Raw genomic sequence first — 19,348 nt, forward strand, 5'->3', positions numbered from 1 at the left:
TAAAACACAAAGTAGAGTGACAGATCAAAGCTCGTCTATGACATCTGTAAATTGGTTTGTTATTGCGGATATTTTTTTTGTATTGCATTGTTATTTTTAATCCCGGAAATTTCAGATTCAATCGTGACCTAAATTTTGCTTTGTTAGAAAAATAAAAAAAGTTTTCATTATTAAAATTAAGGACAATCTATGGGATTATATGCGCACTTTAAACCTGCTTCTCCGCAATATTTACAATCGTGCTGATACTAAATACGTCAACTGACCTTAAATTTAAGTGAACAGTGTGTGTTTAACCAATCAGAATTATTAACGCTGTTTGACAACAAATATAACCGTTTAAAATCGTGAAAGACCTTTTAGATATCATCAGGCCATCAATATGTCAACAACTGGATTTTGGGTGTTGGTAAGCGTAGCTGAAGTGGCCGGGTTGACGGCTTTGATCCTCGTTGGGTTACTGGGAGGCAAGCATGTTAAAGACCCTGGATATGGGTGGGACGGTAGTCTTCATACGTTTAACTACCATCCGACACTTATGTCACTTGGTTTTATCTTTCTTTTTGGAAATGGTAAGTACAGTATATATATGATTTGGTTTTTTCAGTAGATTTCAGTATAGATTTTGAGTTTTCTAAAGTATTATATATTTTATTTCGTTTTCTTTCAGTAGAGTAGCCCTCTCAGTAATAAAATAAAACTGCTCTTCCGAGGGGCCCTACGACACATATAAACATACTTTTAAAACAACTTAAAGGCCAGGTGCGGGCAAAAAATTTCTATTGATCATACATTCCAATAATTATCGATCTATAGTTTCCCCTATGTTTCATAATTTTTTGAATTTTATTTGTGTTACACGAGCTTGTTGAAAATAAGCACTGATAGTTCAAATTACACAGTAAAATCTCTATTCTTTTGTACACAAATTTTGTAAATAGAGAGGCATTTTAAAAAGCTATGAAAAATAAACGGTGTGGTAAAAAATGTTTATCAGATGACTAAATATAGGTATTAACTTGAATTTTACAATTCTGGTATTTTTATTCAACTTCAGATTTTTATTTTCATGCTATAGCAAAAATTATCCACCGTATATCCACCATCTTTTTTCACCTTCTAGGGAGTCACCAGACATGTTATTACATTAGGTTAAACTACCTAACTACTGAAAAAAAGTCTTCCTGGTTTTTATGGCAGAATTTTGCAAAAGGGAAGGGAAATTCAAGTTTTTTCGTCTTGATTTCTGTTACAAATATTTGATTTATGTACAATTAACCAAATATTATATTTAAAATTCATGCCTGTACCTGAGCTTTAAACTAAACTTAAACTTAAACTAAACTTCAAAGCATGTTCTCATTATTAATTATAACTTGTTATACCATTTTTAATTATTTTTCACTGCAACCATCCTAGACCACCACCGGTATAAGTGGTGTATTTCAAAATTAACTATCTCCTACAACGATGAAGAATAAAGGATAAACCATCAATTGATTGCGTGTGGGATGGAAATTATTCTTACTTTTCTTCTATTTTTTGGCCACTTCATAATAGGCCCTATACTCAATTTACTTTTCTAGAACACGTACTCGGTACGTGTACAGTATTTTTATATAAACTAGTAATAATGAAACTCGATATGCGCACGTATCAGGATCGCCGTGCCATGAAGGTCATTACAAGGGATCGGGCCATCGCCCTGGGTTGTATCGAGTTAACAGTACAAACCCATAAATGTCTCTACCAATAAAATGATTATTTGACCTTGTTCAACTTTAATTTGTCGTAAATAACGTTTTCGTTTTTATATCTGAACACACAATATGAACAAGTTTTTTAAATTTCAATATAACATAGCCCCTACTTAGTGTAGTCTACTCGTAGCAATAATACAGGGTTTACAAAATGAGACTTAAGTGTATTTACTGGTGTTAAGTTAACTTTGTTCTTGTTAAACACCTTTGACGCAGTTACACAGTTACGCCGAGCGCTTCTATTCTGTTTACAAAATGAGACTTAAGTGTATTTACTGGTGTTAAGTAACTTTGTCTTTGTCACTATAAACACCTTTGACGCAGTTACGCTGAGCGCTTTCTATTCTGTTTACAAAATGAGACTTAACATAATACGGACTTTGATTACATGCCATACCGGTACCTCAAAATGAGATAACTGTATTTGTGTGTTTAAAAAACGATTAATCTACCACTAAAAACATGTCAGACTCATTGTCTTTATGTACATTAGAACGAGCTATACGCCCTCATGCCGCGCTGGGTACAAACGCATCCAATCAAATTATAACGATAAATAATTGCTCGGCAATTTAATATTATAGACAATAATTCGGCCTTGTTTTTCTCCTTGAAAAAATGAATAAATGTTTATCGACCATGTCAAGTAATTGATGGCTTTGTTAATTTGATTGAGAATTCAATTATCTTTTGTATTTATTACACTTAAAGTTGTCAAATAATTAATTATAACGGAACCAATTTATACAGATATCCTAGATTTCAACGTAAACGTAAATGAGAGCTTCGTCGTTACAAACCTATGTTTCCACGAATCTCAATAACACTAAAGCTCTGTCTACACTATCAAACTTTATGTGACAACAAAATGTGATGTGCCCATATATGGACATGAATGATGTCATATCGCCACCATATTTGGGCACACAACTTTTTTCTAAAACTAGTTTGATAGTGTAGACAGAGGTAAGGAATAAAATTACGGAACAAATCCAAGTTTTTTTGAAACTCTGTAAACCACTCGACACAATTTCAATTAAAACAGATTGATGGTCTCGATTGATTAAATTATTGATTAATTTATTGATAAACAGTGGCTTATTGATTGGTCGATTTCCATAATATATATTGTCTGATATCGATTTATTTATCGATGTAATAAACTATTGATTGATTGATCTATTCGTATATTTGATTTTTTTTTTTCCCTAGGTGCCATAACATTTAGAGTGCTGGCTGCCACGGGCAAACATATTTGCCGAACTACACAGAAGATAATACATTTCATTATCCAGGCATCGGCCATGATATTAGCTGCTGTAGCCCTGGTTGCTGTGTTTAAATACCATAACGAACAAGGCTATCAGAACCTGTACAGCCCGCACAGTTGGATTGGTATCGCCGCAGTTGCCCTTTTTGTCATACAAGTAAGTTGATGGAATAACTGCTGTGTTCTCGATACGTATAATTTGGTCAGTTGCCCTATGTCAGACAAGTAAATGGGTTGGTATCGCCGCAGTTGCCCTTTTTGTCATACAAGTAAGTTGATGGAATAACTGCCGTGTTCTCGATACGTATAATTTGGTCAGTTGCCCTATGTCAGACAAGTAAATGGGTTGGTATCGCCGCAGTTGCCCTTTTTGTCATACAAGTAAGTTGATGGAATAACTGCTGTGTTCTCGATACGTATAATTTGGTCAGTTGCCCTATGTCAGACAAGTAAATGGGTTGGTATCGCCGCAGTTGCCCTTTAGTAGAAAGAAAGGTACTTCAGCCCAGCCCAAAATGAATTTTCCTGATTACATAATATCCGCCAGGTGTTTTTATAACAATGGTTAACAATGGGTATAGTATAAGACATTAGTCATAGCGTCAGTAAAGATGCACCTGGTTAATTAAAACTGGTTAATTGAGGTTTTTAATTGATGTATGCCGACATAATCCAAAGACATAAGTTATTTGATCCGGATATTATAACAATGACTAAAACAAAAAAGATAAGAATGAATGAAATAATAAGTATGTCTTGATTGAACTTTACCGACAGGTAATTAACCATCTTCCGGATTTGTTAACAAAGGGGAGAAACACAGGGTGTATTATATAAGTTAAAGTGGCGGTAATTTTAAAAGATTTAAACAAAAGGTGTTTTAATATAATTTACAGTGGCGGGTTTTTTAAAGTTAGGCCAAGGTGTCGCGGTATAGCCCGGTAAGGGTGTTCGAGGAAGTGATGTCATTTAATCCTAATTCAGTAAAATTAATAAAACAAAAACAAAAAATTAAGTAGGGATGCTACTTACTATAAACTTAGTGTATATATACTGGAGTAAAACATCATTTTAATAATCAACCTGTACGAGTGATCTACCAGAATGAATGCCTATAAACCAACAGTTGGTTTCACTCATTCCAAAAGAAAATCCACAGAATGCAACGTACCTTCTGAAAAGGTAAAGGATGACTACACAAAGGAACCAACAGAGGCACGTAAAAGTAATGAAATAGATTTCACTCGGAAGCTAATCAAATCAGATAAGCAGCAGATGATTTCCCCATATTTTAAGTTTCCAGTGCACAAAATATCGAGAGAAAATTTAGATTGTGATTACATTCAACTTCTTGATAAAAGCTCAGCTGATACTTTGTATAAACAATGTGAGGAAGAGATTGAATATTTTACAGGTGATCTTGCAAAGGTGAAAGTGTTTGGTAGATGGTTTAATATACCTAGAAAACAGGTTAGTTTCTCTTTATTTTTTCTTCATGGTTTCATGACGTTAATGTAGGCTACATACTATTACGTTTAAAAAGATGCATTTTTACATTTTAATTACCGGCCTACCGCACTGTTTTCGTTTTATGCAACAGAATAACAGTTAACCAAGCCTACAGCACTGTTTTCGTTTTATGCAACAGAATATTAACAGTTAACCAGAATCCAACTGATTATAATTGTATATACATAAGAGAAACATTTTTAATAGTATGTTTCAACTCTGACAGGTTTCTTATGGTGATACGGGTTTAACATACACATATTCAGGCAATATAGTGCCAGCCTTGCCATGGCCACCGTTCCTGAAAGATCTTCGAGATTATTTGAAAGAAGTCACAGGGTTCTACTTCAATTTTGTTTTGGTTAACAGGTACATATTTATTATATATCTATATATGTTTATATTTGTTTTAATTAAATAATGCAAAGCTTCCTTATGGTTACATTGTTTATACATTTTGTACATTTGATTTATTCTCAATTTTACTCTCAAGATTGTATAATTGAACAATATCAGTAATCAGTCTTTTCGTCAACTATTAGAATCTCTCTCACTTTTTTTTTTATCTGCACAAAACTGTGTTTAATTATGTTGTATGGTTTATTGTTTTTATACTAAAAAGTTAAGTGCAAAAAGGATATTTATTTTCTAGCTTATATTACAGTACAATTTTTTTATTTTAATTTATGTTTCTTTACTAGATATGCAGACGGTAATGATTCTATTGGTGAACATAAAGACGATGAGAAAGATATCAACAAATTTAGTTCAATTGCGTCCATTTCATTAGGTCAAACACGATTGTTTAGATTTCGCCATGGTGCTACACGTGGAATGAGACACAAAAGAAGTATTGAACCAGTAAATGTTGATCTTAAACACGGTAGCTTACTATTGATGAATTATCCAACTAACGAGTATTGGTACCATTCGCTGCCTAAAAAACCATCCATCAAACTACCAAGAATAAATCTGACATTTAGAGATATTAAAAGATGAGAAAAGGTCAGGATTACTTTAGAACGCAAATCTTATTAGCAACATTTCATGAACAATTGTTCTAAATGTAATAGTTACTTGTATTTGTGTTTTATCAAAATGTAATGGTTACCTAGCATACATTATTATTGGCGGCTGTCAAAAAACTATTTTTAACAATTCATTTCTTGTATCTTCCTTTTTTATTTATTGTAAAAAATTTTGAAATAATTAGTAGCATGGTACAAGGAATCGGCCCGGGAAAAAATAACAACAACTAATTTAATTCTTCTTTTTCTGTTGAATTATTATTATTATGTTTGTGATGTGTATTGCAATAGATTTGTTTAATGAAATAAGTTAATTATGTTTTGTGGGCGCTAAACTACTTTCATTTACGTTGTATAAATGTTGATGCGTTTGCTAAAGCCATAAAGTTGATTACAAATGATTCAGAACTTTTTAATAAGATTCTTTACCAATTGTAATTTGTACAAATTTAAAATAATATCTTAACACCTTTTTTAATTAATGTTACATTATATTTTTATATTTCTTATTTCTTTTCGGTAAATTTATTATTATTATGGTTGTAAATTATATTGAAATAGAATATGTGTTAAAATAAAGGTTTTGTTTTTTCTTTTAAAAGCAACAACAACGAAAATGAATTTGATCTTTGCGTGTTATTTAAATATTTTTTTTTTTTTTTTTTTAATTTTCATTTGGGTGAATGAGGGTAATGAGTATGGATGAGTACTTAAGAAAAGTATATTATTACAATCCTTAGTATCCTGATAGTTTTGGTGGTGTGGACCGACTTTTATCAAAATGTAAAATACGATTTAAATATTACCAAGAGACAAGTTCATGACTGACTGAGCAAGCAAGATACATATACATTACACAAATCCATTCAACGTAAATTCAAACGAAACTGGGTACTTGTAAGTGTTATTGATGAACAATGGGGAATGGAATTGGAAAAATATCGTGTATAAAATTTGATTCAGACAAACTGTTTGACTTTAAATTTCCAAAAATCAAAGGAAGTCAATTTTGAAATAGTTGGTAGCATGGTACAAGGAATCGGACTGGAAAAAATAACAACAACTAATCCTAACAAAATAATCCGTAAACCAAAATCTCACTCTCTACCATTCAAAAACAACATTTTTGATGTAGCGATTTTTTCAAGCGGTATTGTCATGAACGTATTGAAAAGAAAATAGTTTTATTGTCAATGATTTGTCAAGTGTTTTATTTTAATTTCAATTACTGTTGTATTGTATTTAGTTTTACCCGTTCATGTTGGCATGATCAATATTTGCTCAAACTCCATTTTATCGTTATGTTTGTAGTTTTTTTAGAGCTTCCCGATCATCGTAATAATGATATAACTAGAATTCGTAACCGTGTGTTAGATTCCACGCGTATTATATACATATTGTCTTACTTTAATTCCTTCTCTCGTTATTCACCCGATGTAGTTTGTTCAAACAATTGTACCTGAGCCTGAAAGGTTAGTTGTTATGGTACAAGGAATCGGCCCGGAAAATAATTTGTTTTTCTTTTCTGTTAAATTATTATTATGTTTGTGAATTGTGTATTGCAATAGATTTGTTTAATGAAATTAAATTAATTAGGCCTATGTTTTGACTTAATTTACTGTCAGTGTAAATTTGTAAAAGTAGTTTTCCTACTTTAATTCACGGTAAATTTATTTATCGACTTAATTTAATTTGTTTTCTTTTTCTGTTGTTGTTAAATGTAATTGCAAACACACATAATAAATGATTGTGATTATAAATATTCTGTTTACTTCTTTTAATTTTAAACAGTACAATAGATCTGTAATGTAAAGTTATATTTTATATATAATAAGTAATATTACAAAAATAAACATACAAAATGTATAAAGCATAGATTAATTAAATTTAAATACAATTTCTTTATTTCAAAATGAATTTCATTTTCTACGTGTTTTCAATTTTAAATCTTTTAAGAAAGACACAATAGGTACTGCTAAAAAAAAATAAAACGCACACAAAAGAAAACAAATTTGAGACGCACGATATGTAACGACGGTTTCAATAAAAAAGGCATATTATAAATGTATTTTTACCAAATTTATAAAGTAAAGTGTTATTATTGAGAAATATACATTTTAGATAAATGATAACACATCTAAAATTAATTAGAGAGATCAATACAATATGGTGTTCATAATAATGTTTTGATGACTAGAGGAAACATCTGAAGACATTCAACAAAAAACAAGCGTTAACACCATACCAGTCACTAAGAATGCTACTACTCTGAAAAAAACATCTCCCTTCAAGCACAGAAACAAATTCTGAACGAAAATAAAAAATAAAAAAATAATTAGTAAACGAAACACGCGCATTATAAATAAAATGAATAATTTAAGAATATTTGTTAAAATACCCACGAGCAAAACAAAAAAAAAAGAAACATACTAACCGATTTATCGTCATTACGAAGTTCAAATAACGAAAACTTTTCCTTGAAAAATCCACAAGAGACACGTTTTACATTTTCTAACTGCATTTCAGTGTCACATTGTTTCGCAACACATGTACATAAAACGAGTCCTGTCACAAGTCTGCCGACATTTATTTTTCTATCGCTCATCATTTGTTCTAATACATAATACAGCGCTTCCGAAGAAATATCTTTACACAATTCTAACACATTAAAATTGTTTTCCAACTCTTTACAAGCACGAATAGTACTCTGGAGGATGGGTGAATCCAAAACAACTAACCCCGTCAATTTATATTCAATGTATGCTAAAACCACTTCCTCTAAATCAACCATAACGCTCGACAAACAATTGATAATGGATGTAATGGTCAAGAAAGTTACAACTTAAAACATTTATTTTTGTTTTTTAAAAAGAAGTTGTAACATAGAAACTAATTTTGTCAGGAAATGTATTTTTATCATTTATGTGGTTTATTTGTGTTTAGAAAGTTACAACATTAACATTTAATTTGGTCAAAAATGTGAATATACGGAGCCGATTGTAATTTTTAATCCTTAGTATAGTGAGAGATTTTATAAACAAAAAAAGAGCGAACGGAAATTAATGATTGCAGATTAGACATATAGAAATGGATTGAAATTGGAAATCCACATGATCAAAGAAAAGAACCCCATTGTTTCGACAGAAGCTAATGACATTTACAAAGGATGACACAGTTTGAATAGAGTAATTACCGTATAACATAATTAAATTTTACACCACCAATACTACCGGGGTGTTTAGGATCGTAATATACTTTTCTTAAGTACTCATCCATACTCATTACCCTCAATCACCCAAATGAAAACTTAAAAAATAAATCAAATACTTAAATAACACGCAAAAATCAAATTTCATTTTCGTTGTTGCTTTTAAAAGAAAAAACACAACCTTTATTTTAACACACATTCTATTTCAATATATTTTACAACCATAATAATAATAAACTTTACCGAAAAGAAATAAGAATTATAAAAATATATAACATTAATTAAAAAAAAAAAAAGTGTTAAGATAATATTTAAATTTGTACAAATTACAATTGGTTAAGAATCTTATTAAAAAGTTCTGAATCATTTGTAATCAACTTTATGGCTTTAGCAAACGCATCAACATTGATACAACGTAATTGAAAGTAGTTTAGCGCCCATTATTTATACTTTTTGTATGGAAATAATTATACTAATATTAAATATCATTATTTGTTTATAAATTTAATTGTGATTATAGATTTATTCTTTATAAGTATGTCGATTAATTTCAGAATCAAAAACTTGTTACATAAGAAAAAAAAAAAAAAATGGTCATGAAATTCGTTAAATAAAAAATAATTTATCAAGAATCTTTTTACATAAATTTTATTTTATCATTAAATTTGTTACATAAAAATAATTTGTCAAGAATCTTTTTGCATAAAATTTATTTTGTCATTAAGTTTGTTACATAAAAAAAAAAAAAATTGTTTCATGAATCTTGTTACATTTTTTAAATTTTTGTTTTCAACTACTTATATGAAAATTCAAGTTAAGAACGCAGTATAATGACAATGACTGGGCGTTTAGTAACACCTTTCACCGCGGTGATTAGCGGACAGACTTCCTCCGGTAACTCGGTATTTGTTAACAATCTTTTAGAAAATAATTACTTTAAAAAAATAAAACAAGTCGTTTGATGATATGACAAAGTGTTATGACGAATATCAAACTTACTTTGAGAAGTAAATACTGTTTGTGTTTACATGCGTGTCATAGTAGAGTCCGCAGAGACCTACAGATTTAAATTTAGAAATTCAAACAGAGTTAAAGATATGTCCATCAGGGAATGGCTGAATGAGCTCTCCCATTATTTAAAATGTTGGATGAAATGTGCTAATGTAAAAGAAGATCATGCTGCAGGCATTTTATCAAGTTATAAATAATGAATTTTAACATTTGTTTTTTACTCATCACTGCATATTCAAATTAGTGTGTATGCAACCATAGTAAATTTAATAAGTTCTTGCGCTGTGCGCTTACGTCCTAGTGAAGCTTAAATACAGCCCAATTCACAGGCCTAGTTTTAAAATACGTTTGATAGGCATATATAGGCCTGTGAATTGGGCTGTATTTAAGCTTCACTAGGACGTAAGCGCACAGCGCAAGAACTTATTAAATTTACTATGGTTGCATACACACTAATTTGAATATGCAGTGATGAGTAAAAAACAAATGTTAAAATTCATTATTTATAACTTGATAAAATGCCTGCAGCATGATCTTCTTTTACATTAGCACATTTCATCCAACATTTTAAATAATGGGAGAGCTCATTCAGCCATTCCCTGATGGACATATCTTTAACTCTGTTTGAATTTCTAAATTTAAATCTGTAGGTCTCTGCGGACTCTACTATGACACGCATGTAAACACAAACAGTATTTACTTCTCAAAGTAAGTTTGATATTCGTCATAACACTTTGTCATATCATCAAACGACTTGTTTTATTTTTTTAAAGTAATTATTTTCTAAAAGATTGTTAACAAATACCGAGTTACCGGAGGAAGTCTGTCCGCTAATCACCGCGGTGAAAGGTGTTACTAAACGCCCAGTCATTGTCATTATACTGCGTTCTTAACTTGAATTTTCATATAAGTAGTTGAAAACAAAAATTTAAAAAATGTAACAAGATTCATGAAACAATTTTTTTTTTTTTTATGTAACAAACTTAATGACAAAATAAATTTTATGCAAAAAGATTCTTGACAAATTATTTTTATGTAACAAATTTAATGATAAAATAAAATTTATGTAAAAAGATTCTTGATAAATTATTTTTTATTTAACGAATTTCATGACCATTTTTTTTTTTTTTCTTATGTAACAAGTTTTTGATTCTGAAATTAATCGACATACTTATAAAGAATAAATCTATAATCACAATTAAATTTATAAACAAATAATGATATTTAATATTAGTATAATTATTTCCATACAAAAAGTATAAATAATGGGCGCTAAACTACTTTCAATTACGTTGTATCAATGTTGATGCGTTTGCTAAAGCCATAAAGTTGATTACAAATGATTCAGAACTTTTTAATAAGATTCTTAACCAATTGTAATTTGTACAAATTTAAATATTATCTTAACACTTTTTTTTTTTTTAATTAATGTTATATATTTTTATAATTCTTATTTCTTTTCGGTAAAGTTTATTATTATTATGGTTGTAAAATATATTGAAATAGAATGTGTGTTAAAATAAAGGTTGTGTTTTTTCTTTTAAAAGCAACAACGAAAATGAAATTTGATTTTTGCGTGTTATTTAAGTATTTGATTTATTTTTTAAGTTTTCATTTGGGTGATTGAGGGTAATGAGTATGGATGAGTACTTAAGAAAAGTATATTACGATCCTAAACACCCCGGTAGTATTGGTGGTGTAAAATTTAATTATGTTATACGGTAATTACTCTATTCAAACTGTGTCATCCTTTGTAAATGTCATTAGCTTCTGTCGAAACAATGGGGTTCTTTTCTTTGATCATGTGGATTTCCAATTTCAATCCATTTCTATATGTCTAATCTGCAATCATTAATTTCCGTTCGCTCTTTTTTTGTTTATAAAATCTCTCACTATACTAAGGATTAAAAATTACAATCGGCTCCGTATATTCACATTTTTGACCAAATTAAATGTTAATGTTGTAACTTTCTAAACACAAATAAACCACATAAATGATAAAAATACATTTCCTGACAAAATTAGTTTCTATGTTACAACTTCTTTTTAAAAAACAAAAATAAATGTTTTAAGTTGTAACTTTCTTGACCATTACATCCATTATCAATTGTTTGTCGAGCGTTATGGTTGATTTAGAGGAAGTGGTTTTAGCATACATTGAATATAAATTGACGGGGTTAGTTGTTTTGGATTCACCCATCCTCCAGAGTACTATTCGTGCTTGTAAAGAGTTGGAAAACAATTTTAATGTGTTAGAATTGTGTAAAGATATTTCTTCGGAAGCGCTGTATTATGTATTAGAACAAATGATGAGCGATAGAAAAATAAATGTCGGCAGACTTGTGACAGGACTCGTTTTATGTACATGTGTTGCGAAACAATGTGACACTGAAATGCAGTTAGAAAATGTAAAACGTGTCTCTTGTGGATTTTTCAAGGAAAAGTTTTCGTTATTTGAACTTCGTAATGACGATAAATCGGTTAGTATGTTTCTTTTTTTTTTGTTTTGCTCGTGGGTATTTTAACAAATATTCTTAAATTATTCATTTTATTTATAATGCGCGTGTTTCGTTTACTAATTATTTTTTTATTTTTTATTTTCGTTCAGAATTTGTTTCTGTGCTTGAAGGGAGATGTTTTTTTCAGAGTAGTAGCATTCTTAGTGACTGGTATGGTGTTAACGCTTGTTTTTTGTTGAATGTCTTCAGATGTTTCCTCTAGTCATCAAAACATTATTATGAACACCATATTGTATTGATCTCTCTAATTAATTTTAGATGTGTTATCATTTATCTAAAATGTATATTTCTCAATAATAACACTTTACTTTATAAATTTGGTAAAAATACATTTATAATATGCCTTTTTTATTGAAACCGTCGTTACATATCGTGCGTCTCAAATTTGTTTTCTTTTGTGTGCGTTTTATTTTTTTTTAGCAGTACCTATTGTGTCTTTCTTAAAAGATTTAAAATTGAAAACACGTAGAAAATGAAATTCATTTTGAAATAAAGAAATTGTATTTAAATTTAATTAATCTATGCTTTATACATTTTGTATGTTTATTTTTGTAATATTACTTATTATATATAAAATATAACTTTACATTACAGATCTATTGTACTGTTTAAAATTAAAAGAAGTAAACAGAATATTTATAATCACAATCATTTATTATGTGTGTTTGCAATTACATTTAACAACAACAGAAAAAGAAAACAAATTAAATTAAGTCGATAAATAAATTTACCGTGAATTAAAGTAGGAAAACTACTTTTACAAATTTACACTGACAGTAAATTAAGTCAAAACATAGGCCTAATTAATTTAATTTCATTAAACAAATCTATTGCAATACACAATTCACAAACATAATAATAATTTAACAGAAAAGAAAAACAAATTATTTTCCGGGCCGATTCCTTGTACCATAACAACTAACCTTTCAGGCTCAGGTACAATTGTTTGAACAAACTACATCGGGTGAATAACGAGAGAAGGAATTAAAGTAAGACAATATGTATATAATACGCGTGGAATCTAACACACGGTTACGAATTCTAGTTATATCATTATTACGATGATCGGGAAGCTCTAAAAAAACTACAAACATAACGATAAAATGGAGTTTGAGCAAATATTGATCATGCCAACATGAACGGGTAAAACTAAATACAATACAACAGTAATTGAAATTAAAATAAAACACTTGACAAATCATTGACAATAAAACTATTTTCTTTTCAATACGTTCATGACAATACCGCTTGAAAAAATCGCTACATCAAAAATGTTGTTTTTGAATGGTAGAGAGTGAGATTTTGGTTTACGGATTATTTTGTTAGGATTAGTTGTTGTTATTTTTTCCAGTCCGATTCCTTGTACCATGCTACCAACTATTTCAAAATTGACTTCCTTTGATTTTTGGAAATTTAAAGTCAAACAGTTTGTCTGAATCAAATTTTATACACGATATTTTTCCAATTCCATTCCCCATTGTTCATCAATAACACTTACAAGTACCCAGTTTCGTTTGAATTTACGTTGAATGGATTTGTGTAATGTATATGTATCTTGCTTGCTCAGTCAGTCATGAACTTGTCTCTTGGTAATATTTAAATCGTATTTTACATTTTGATAAAAGTCGGTCCACACCACCAAAACTATCAGGATACTAAGGATTGTAATAATATACTTTTCTTAAGTACTCATCCATACTCATTACCCTCATTCACCCAAATGAAAATTAAAAAAAAAAAAAAAAAAATATTTAAATAACACGCAAAGATCAAATTCATTTTCGTTGTTGTTGCTTTTAAAAGAAAAAACAAAACCTTTATTTTAACACATATTCTATTTCAATATAATTTACAACCATAATAATAATAAATTTACCGAAAAGAAATAAGAAATATAAAAATATAATGTAACATTAATTAAAAAAGGTGTTAAGATATTATTTTAAATTTGTACAAATTACAATTGGTAAAGAATCTTATTAAAAAGTTCTGAATCATTTGTAATCAACTTTATGGCTTTAGCAAACGCATCAACATTTATACAACGTAAATGAAAGTAGTTTAGCGCCCACAAAACATAATTAACTTATTTCATTAAACAAATCTATTGCAATACACATCACAAACATAATAATAATAATTCAACAGAAAAAGAAGAATTAAATTAGTTGTTGTTATTTTTTCCCGGGCCGATTCCTTGTACCATGCTACTAATTATTTCAAAATTTTTTACAATAAATAAAAAAGGAAGATACAAGAAATGAATTGTTAAAAATAGTTTTTTGACAGCCGCCAATAATAATGTATGCTAGGTAACCATTACATTTTGATAAAACACAAATACAAGTAACTATTACATTTAGAACAATTGTTCATGAAATGTTGCTAATAAGATTTGCGTTCTAAAGTAATCCTGACCTTTTCTCATCTTTTAATATCTCTAAATGTCAGATTTATTCTTGGTAGTTTGATGGATGGTTTTTTAGGCAGCGAATGGTACCAATACTCGTTAGTTGGATAATTCATCAATAGTAAGCTACCGTGTTTAAGATCAACATTTACTGGTTCAATACTTCTTTTGTGTCTCATTCCACGTGTAGCACCATGGCGAAATCTAAACAATCGTGTTTGACCTAATGAAATGGACGCAATTGAACTAAATTTGTTGATATCTTTCTCATCGTCTTTATGTTCACCAATAGAATCATTACCGTCTGCATATCTAGTAAAGAAACATAAATTAAAATAAAAAAATTGTACTGTAATATAAGCTAGAAAATAAATATCCTTTTTGCACTTAACTTTTTAGTATAAAAACAATAAACCATACAACATAATTAAACACAGTTTTGTGCAGATAAAAAAAAAAGTGAGAGAGATTCTAATAGTTGACGAAAAGACTGATTACTGATATTGTTCAATTATACAATCTTGAGAGTAAAATTGAGAATAAATCAAATGTACAAAATGTATAAACAATGTAACCATAAGGAAGCTTTGCATTATTTAATTAAAACAAATATAAACATATATAGATATATAATAAATATGTACCTGTTAACCAAAACAAAATTGAAGTAGAACCCTGTGACTTCTTTCAAATAATCTCGAAGATCTTTCAGGAACGGTGGCCATGGCAAGGCTGGCACTATATTGCCTGAATATGTGTATGTTAAACCCGTATCACCATAAGAAACCTGTCAGAGTTGAAACATACTATTAAAAATGTTTCTCTTATGTATATACAATTATAATCAGTTGGATTCTGGTTAACTGTTAATATTCTGTTGCATAAAACGAAAACAGTGCTGTAGGCTTGGTTAACTGTTATTCTGTTGCATAAAACGAAAACAGTGCGGTAGGCCGGTAATTAAAATGTAAAAATGCATCTTTTTAAACGTAATAGTATGTAGCCTACATTAACGTCATGAAACCATGAAGAAAAAATAAAGAGAAACTAACCTGTTTTCTAGGTATATTAAACCATCTACCAAACACTTTCACCTTTGCAAGATCACCTGTAAAATATTCAATCTCTTCCTCACATTGTTTATACAAAGTATCAGCTGAGCTTTTATCAAGAAGTTGAATGTAATCACAATCTAAATTTTCTCTCGATATTTTGTGCACTGGAAACTTAAAATATGGGGAAATCATCTGCTGCTTATCTGATTTGATTAGCTTCCGAGTGAAATCTATTTCATTACTTTTACGTGCCTCTGTTGGTTCCTTTGTGTAGTCATCCTTTACCTTTTCAGAAGGTACGTTGCATTCTGTGGATTTTCTTTTGGAATGAGTGAAACCAACTGTTGGTTTATAGGCATTCATTCTGGTAGATCACTCGTACAGGTTGATTATTAAAATGATGTTTTACTCCAGTATATATACACTAAGTTTATAGTAAGTAGCATCCCTACTTAATTTTTTGTTTTTGTTTTATTAATTTTACTGAATTAGGATTAAATGACATCACTTCCTCGAACACCCTTACCGGGCTATACCGCGACACCTTGGCCTAACTTTAAAAAACCCGCCACTGTAAATTATATTAAAACACCTTTTGTTTAAATCTTTTAAAATTACCGCCACTTTAACTTATATAATACACCCTGTGTTTCTCCCCTTTGTTAACAAATCCGGAAGATGGTTAATTACCTGTCGGTAAAGTTCAATCAAGACATACTTATTATTTCATTCATTCTTATCTTTTTTGTTTTAGTCATTGTTATAATATCCGGATCAAATAACTTATGTCTTTGGATTATGTCGGCATACATCAATTAAAAACCTCAATTAACCAGTTTTAATTAACCAGGTGCATCTTTACTGACGCTATGACTAATGTCTTATACTATACCCATTGTTAACCATTGTTATAAAAACACCTGGCGGATATTATGTAATCAGGAAAATTCATTTTGGGCTGGGCTGAAGTACCTTTCTTTCTACTCCCTTTTTGTCATACAAGTAAGTTGATGGAATAACTGCCGTGTTCTCAATACGTATAATTGGGTCAGTTGGCCTATGCCAGGCACGTATTTTGCTTGAAGTTGATGTTCCGGTTCTGCAATAACAGGGCGGCTACCACCAATACAAGCTAGCCCGTACAGTTGCCCTATGTCAGACACGTAAATGGAGTTGATTTTACTTTTAAAATGGTCCCGGGATGCATAACTGAACAACCCCCATACTACAGTATTGATGTGACTGTCCTGTTTGGTTTGTATGCAAGTATTTAAGTAAATGGAATTAGAGAATAACTGTGCTTTAATCTTGATAAGAGTAGATCACAATAAGCATGGATACTTAGTGCTCGCATAATTGTTAACCGGTTGCGTACCACCGGTAAGTAGATGGATTAAAAGGAATGCGTTTAATTGTGTAAATACATTCCGAATCCCTCCTTTTCCACCAGAAGTCAATGAATTCAATTGTAAGGAATCCACACTTGAACTCTGGTTATCACAATGTAATGGAGAGTGGAGGTTGGGTTTGTTTGCTTGAAGACCGAACGGATTCCTGTGACATGACACACAACAGATCACTGCGCATAGGCCCTATCGTATTCCCTAATGCTTGATTCCCACTAGAGACGAAACACAAGGACGTAACGCAACGTAAGTGAATTGACTAATCACAAGCGATGGATTATTCGAACTGTTACTTGTCAACACGCTTACGTTGCGTTTACGTCCTTGCGTTACGTTCTAGGGGGAACCAAGCTTAACGACGAGAGCGAATAGATGACCGCACGAATTTAATTCATTCAACATTTATTTAGAAACAGTTCAAGAAATAAAAAGAAGCAGACATTTACAATAACTTAAATGGTAACAATAAATAAGAACTGTTTCTGGGATCGGAAAAAGAAGTAAAAGAACTTCTCAAATACCAACCCCTAAACAAAAAATTCATTCCAATATTAAACGACCTTATGGATGGATTCGTTCGTCAATATTTTATTTTACGTATGTCTCGCAAATACATGTCTTTTATGGTTATACAGTATTATTTTCTTCCAGCCAATATAACTTTTATTCGCTTATAACCTTTTCTTTTTTTCAGTTGCTTGGGGGATTCCTTTTCTTCCTGTTCCCCAAGTTTGGTTCAGATTCGTTAAAATCATCGGTGCTAACACTACACGTATTTTGTGGAAAGTTCTTGTTTATGATGATGATGGCTACGGTGTTGATGGGTCTTGCAGAGGTTGTCATTTATGACATGTAAGTCAAACACATAAACATATGCCTACTTTTTGTAAATAACAAGGGAAAAGAGGAATAAAATACAGGTGAAGAATTGACTGAACAGACTCGTGCAAAAAAAGACCCAAAAGAAACGATGCAGTAATGATAAATTTAGGAAGGACCATGACATGTACCATACAAGGCTGTATGGTGTAATATGAGCTACAGTCGAGGTTCTAGACGGCAATTGGGCTTAATTAATTTGTCGTGCACGGCGTGTCGTGCACGGCGTGTCGTGCACGGCGTGTCGTGCACGGCGTGTCGTGCACGGCGTGTCGTGCACGGCGTGTCGTGCACGGCGTGTCGTGCACGGCGTGTCGTGCACGGCGTGTCGTGCACGGCGTGTCGTGCACGGCGTGTCGTGCACGGCGTGTCGTGCACGGCGTGTCGTGCACGGCGTGTCGTGCACGGCGTATTAGAGCAAGTGTATGAGTCTGTAAAATCGATAAGTTTGTATAGGTATGTCAATACCAATTTCTTTTTCTTTTCTTTTTAGAGTAAAGCCGGATACATTCCCAGCAGGATTAATTGTTGCCAACATGTTTGGTTTTTGTGTCTTGTTGTTCTGTGTGTGTATCCTGTTCATTTTACTGAAGGAGGACTACAAGCCACCAAAACTATCTCACAAAGAAGATTCCATTCAAATTGACTTACACGCCAAATAAAGACATCGTAACGCCATGCTACATAGTCTAGTTGCTAGACGTCGATTCGGCTTAAGTATTCGTAAAACATTTTGGCACACATGGCGCCTCATACATGTACTTAAGCTGTAATCTGACATTCTAGTGGTGGCGCTCTCGTAAAAAAGAAAACAGAATCTAGAGATTTGTGGAAAGGTCTCATGAAACTGACAATCAAAGCTTTTGAATACATGACCGAATGTTTAAACTATTTATATAAGCATTTATTTTAATATAGACAGATACGCCACATTTATATCATAATATAGCTTATTTTAGAATATTTGTAATTTAAATAATTTTCTAAAAGTGTACTATTCCAACATGTGTTGAAACCAATAAAATAAAAATCTGTTTTACTACAAAAAATAAAGATTTTGTTGTATTGGTAAATTGTTTGTTTCTTTTTGTTCTGTTAATTTTGTATAAAGTTATCGACCTAATACTTGTATTTTTTTTTATTTTTTTTTATTTTATTCAATCGAAACCAACAGCGATAATTACTGCCACTAACAGGTTTGATACAAACAAAGCCAGGACTGTTTAAAGCACCTTGATTGGTCCTAACATTGATCAAGGGTTTCTCTCGTCCAGTGCCCACCTTGACCAGAGG

General features: G+C 30.9%; 3 protein-coding genes across 3 annotated transcripts; 2 read left to right on the forward strand and 1 right to left on the reverse strand.

Annotated features, from left to right (window-relative positions):
- The first annotated feature begins 204 nt into the window (after positions 1-204).
- Positions 205-19,045, forward strand: LOC144834453 (transmembrane ascorbate-dependent reductase CYB561-like). Its single transcript, XM_078689255.1, has 4 exons — positions 205-572; positions 2,973-3,187; positions 17,871-18,028; positions 18,549-19,045. Exons 1-4 carry the CDS (start codon positions 383-385, stop codon positions 18,715-18,717), a joined length of 732 nt encoding a protein of 243 aa, XP_078545381.1. The 5' UTR covers positions 205-382; the 3' UTR covers positions 18,718-19,045.
- LOC144858693 (DNA oxidative demethylase ALKBH2-like) lies at positions 4,135-5,574 on the forward strand. Its single transcript, XM_078714788.1, has 3 exons — positions 4,135-4,500; positions 4,766-4,908; positions 5,241-5,574. Exons 1-3 carry the CDS (start codon positions 4,135-4,137, stop codon positions 5,536-5,538), a joined length of 807 nt encoding a protein of 268 aa, XP_078570914.1. The 3' UTR covers positions 5,539-5,574.
- On the reverse strand, positions 14,694-16,133 carry LOC144858694 (DNA oxidative demethylase ALKBH2-like). Its single transcript, XM_078714789.1, has 3 exons — positions 15,768-16,133; positions 15,360-15,502; positions 14,694-15,027 (listed from the first exon to the last, which is right to left on the reverse strand). Exons 1-3 carry the CDS (start codon positions 16,131-16,133, stop codon positions 14,730-14,732), a joined length of 807 nt encoding a protein of 268 aa, XP_078570915.1. The 3' UTR covers positions 14,694-14,729.
- Positions 19,046-19,348: the final 303 nt, after the last annotated feature.

This window comes from Antedon bifida, chromosome 2 (assembly GCF_963402885.1).
Source record: "Antedon bifida chromosome 2, ecAntBifi1.1, whole genome shotgun sequence".
Lineage (NCBI taxonomy): Eukaryota > Metazoa > Echinodermata > Crinoidea > Comatulida > Antedonidae > Antedon > Antedon bifida.

Excerpts from the sequence above, each read along its gene's own strand:
- LOC144858694 (XM_078714789.1), bottom strand. The coding sequence starts at position 16,133 with ATGAATGCCTATAAACCAACAGTTGGTTTCACTCATTCCAAAAGAAAA. Across the intron at positions 15,503-15,767 it reads TTAATATACCTAGAAAACAG|GTTTCTTATGGTGATACGGG; the intron begins GTTAGTTTCTCT and ends CAACTCTGACAG. Across the intron at positions 15,028-15,359 it reads AATTTTGTTTTGGTTAACAG|ATATGCAGACGGTAATGATT; the intron begins GTACATATTTAT and ends TTTCTTTACTAG.
- LOC144834453 (XM_078689255.1), top strand. The coding sequence starts at position 383 with ATGTCAACAACTGGATTTTGGGTGTTGGTAAGCGTAGCTGAAGTGGCC. Across the intron at positions 573-2,972 it reads TATCTTTCTTTTTGGAAATG|GTGCCATAACATTTAGAGTG; the intron begins GTAAGTACAGTA and ends TTTTTTCCCTAG. Across the intron at positions 18,029-18,548 it reads GAGGTTGTCATTTATGACAT|AGTAAAGCCGGATACATTCC; the intron begins GTAAGTCAAACA and ends TTTTCTTTTTAG.
- LOC144858693 (XM_078714788.1), top strand. The coding sequence starts at position 4,135 with ATGAATGCCTATAAACCAACAGTTGGTTTCACTCATTCCAAAAGAAAA. Across the intron at positions 4,501-4,765 it reads TTAATATACCTAGAAAACAG|GTTTCTTATGGTGATACGGG; the intron begins GTTAGTTTCTCT and ends CAACTCTGACAG. Across the intron at positions 4,909-5,240 it reads AATTTTGTTTTGGTTAACAG|ATATGCAGACGGTAATGATT; the intron begins GTACATATTTAT and ends TTTCTTTACTAG.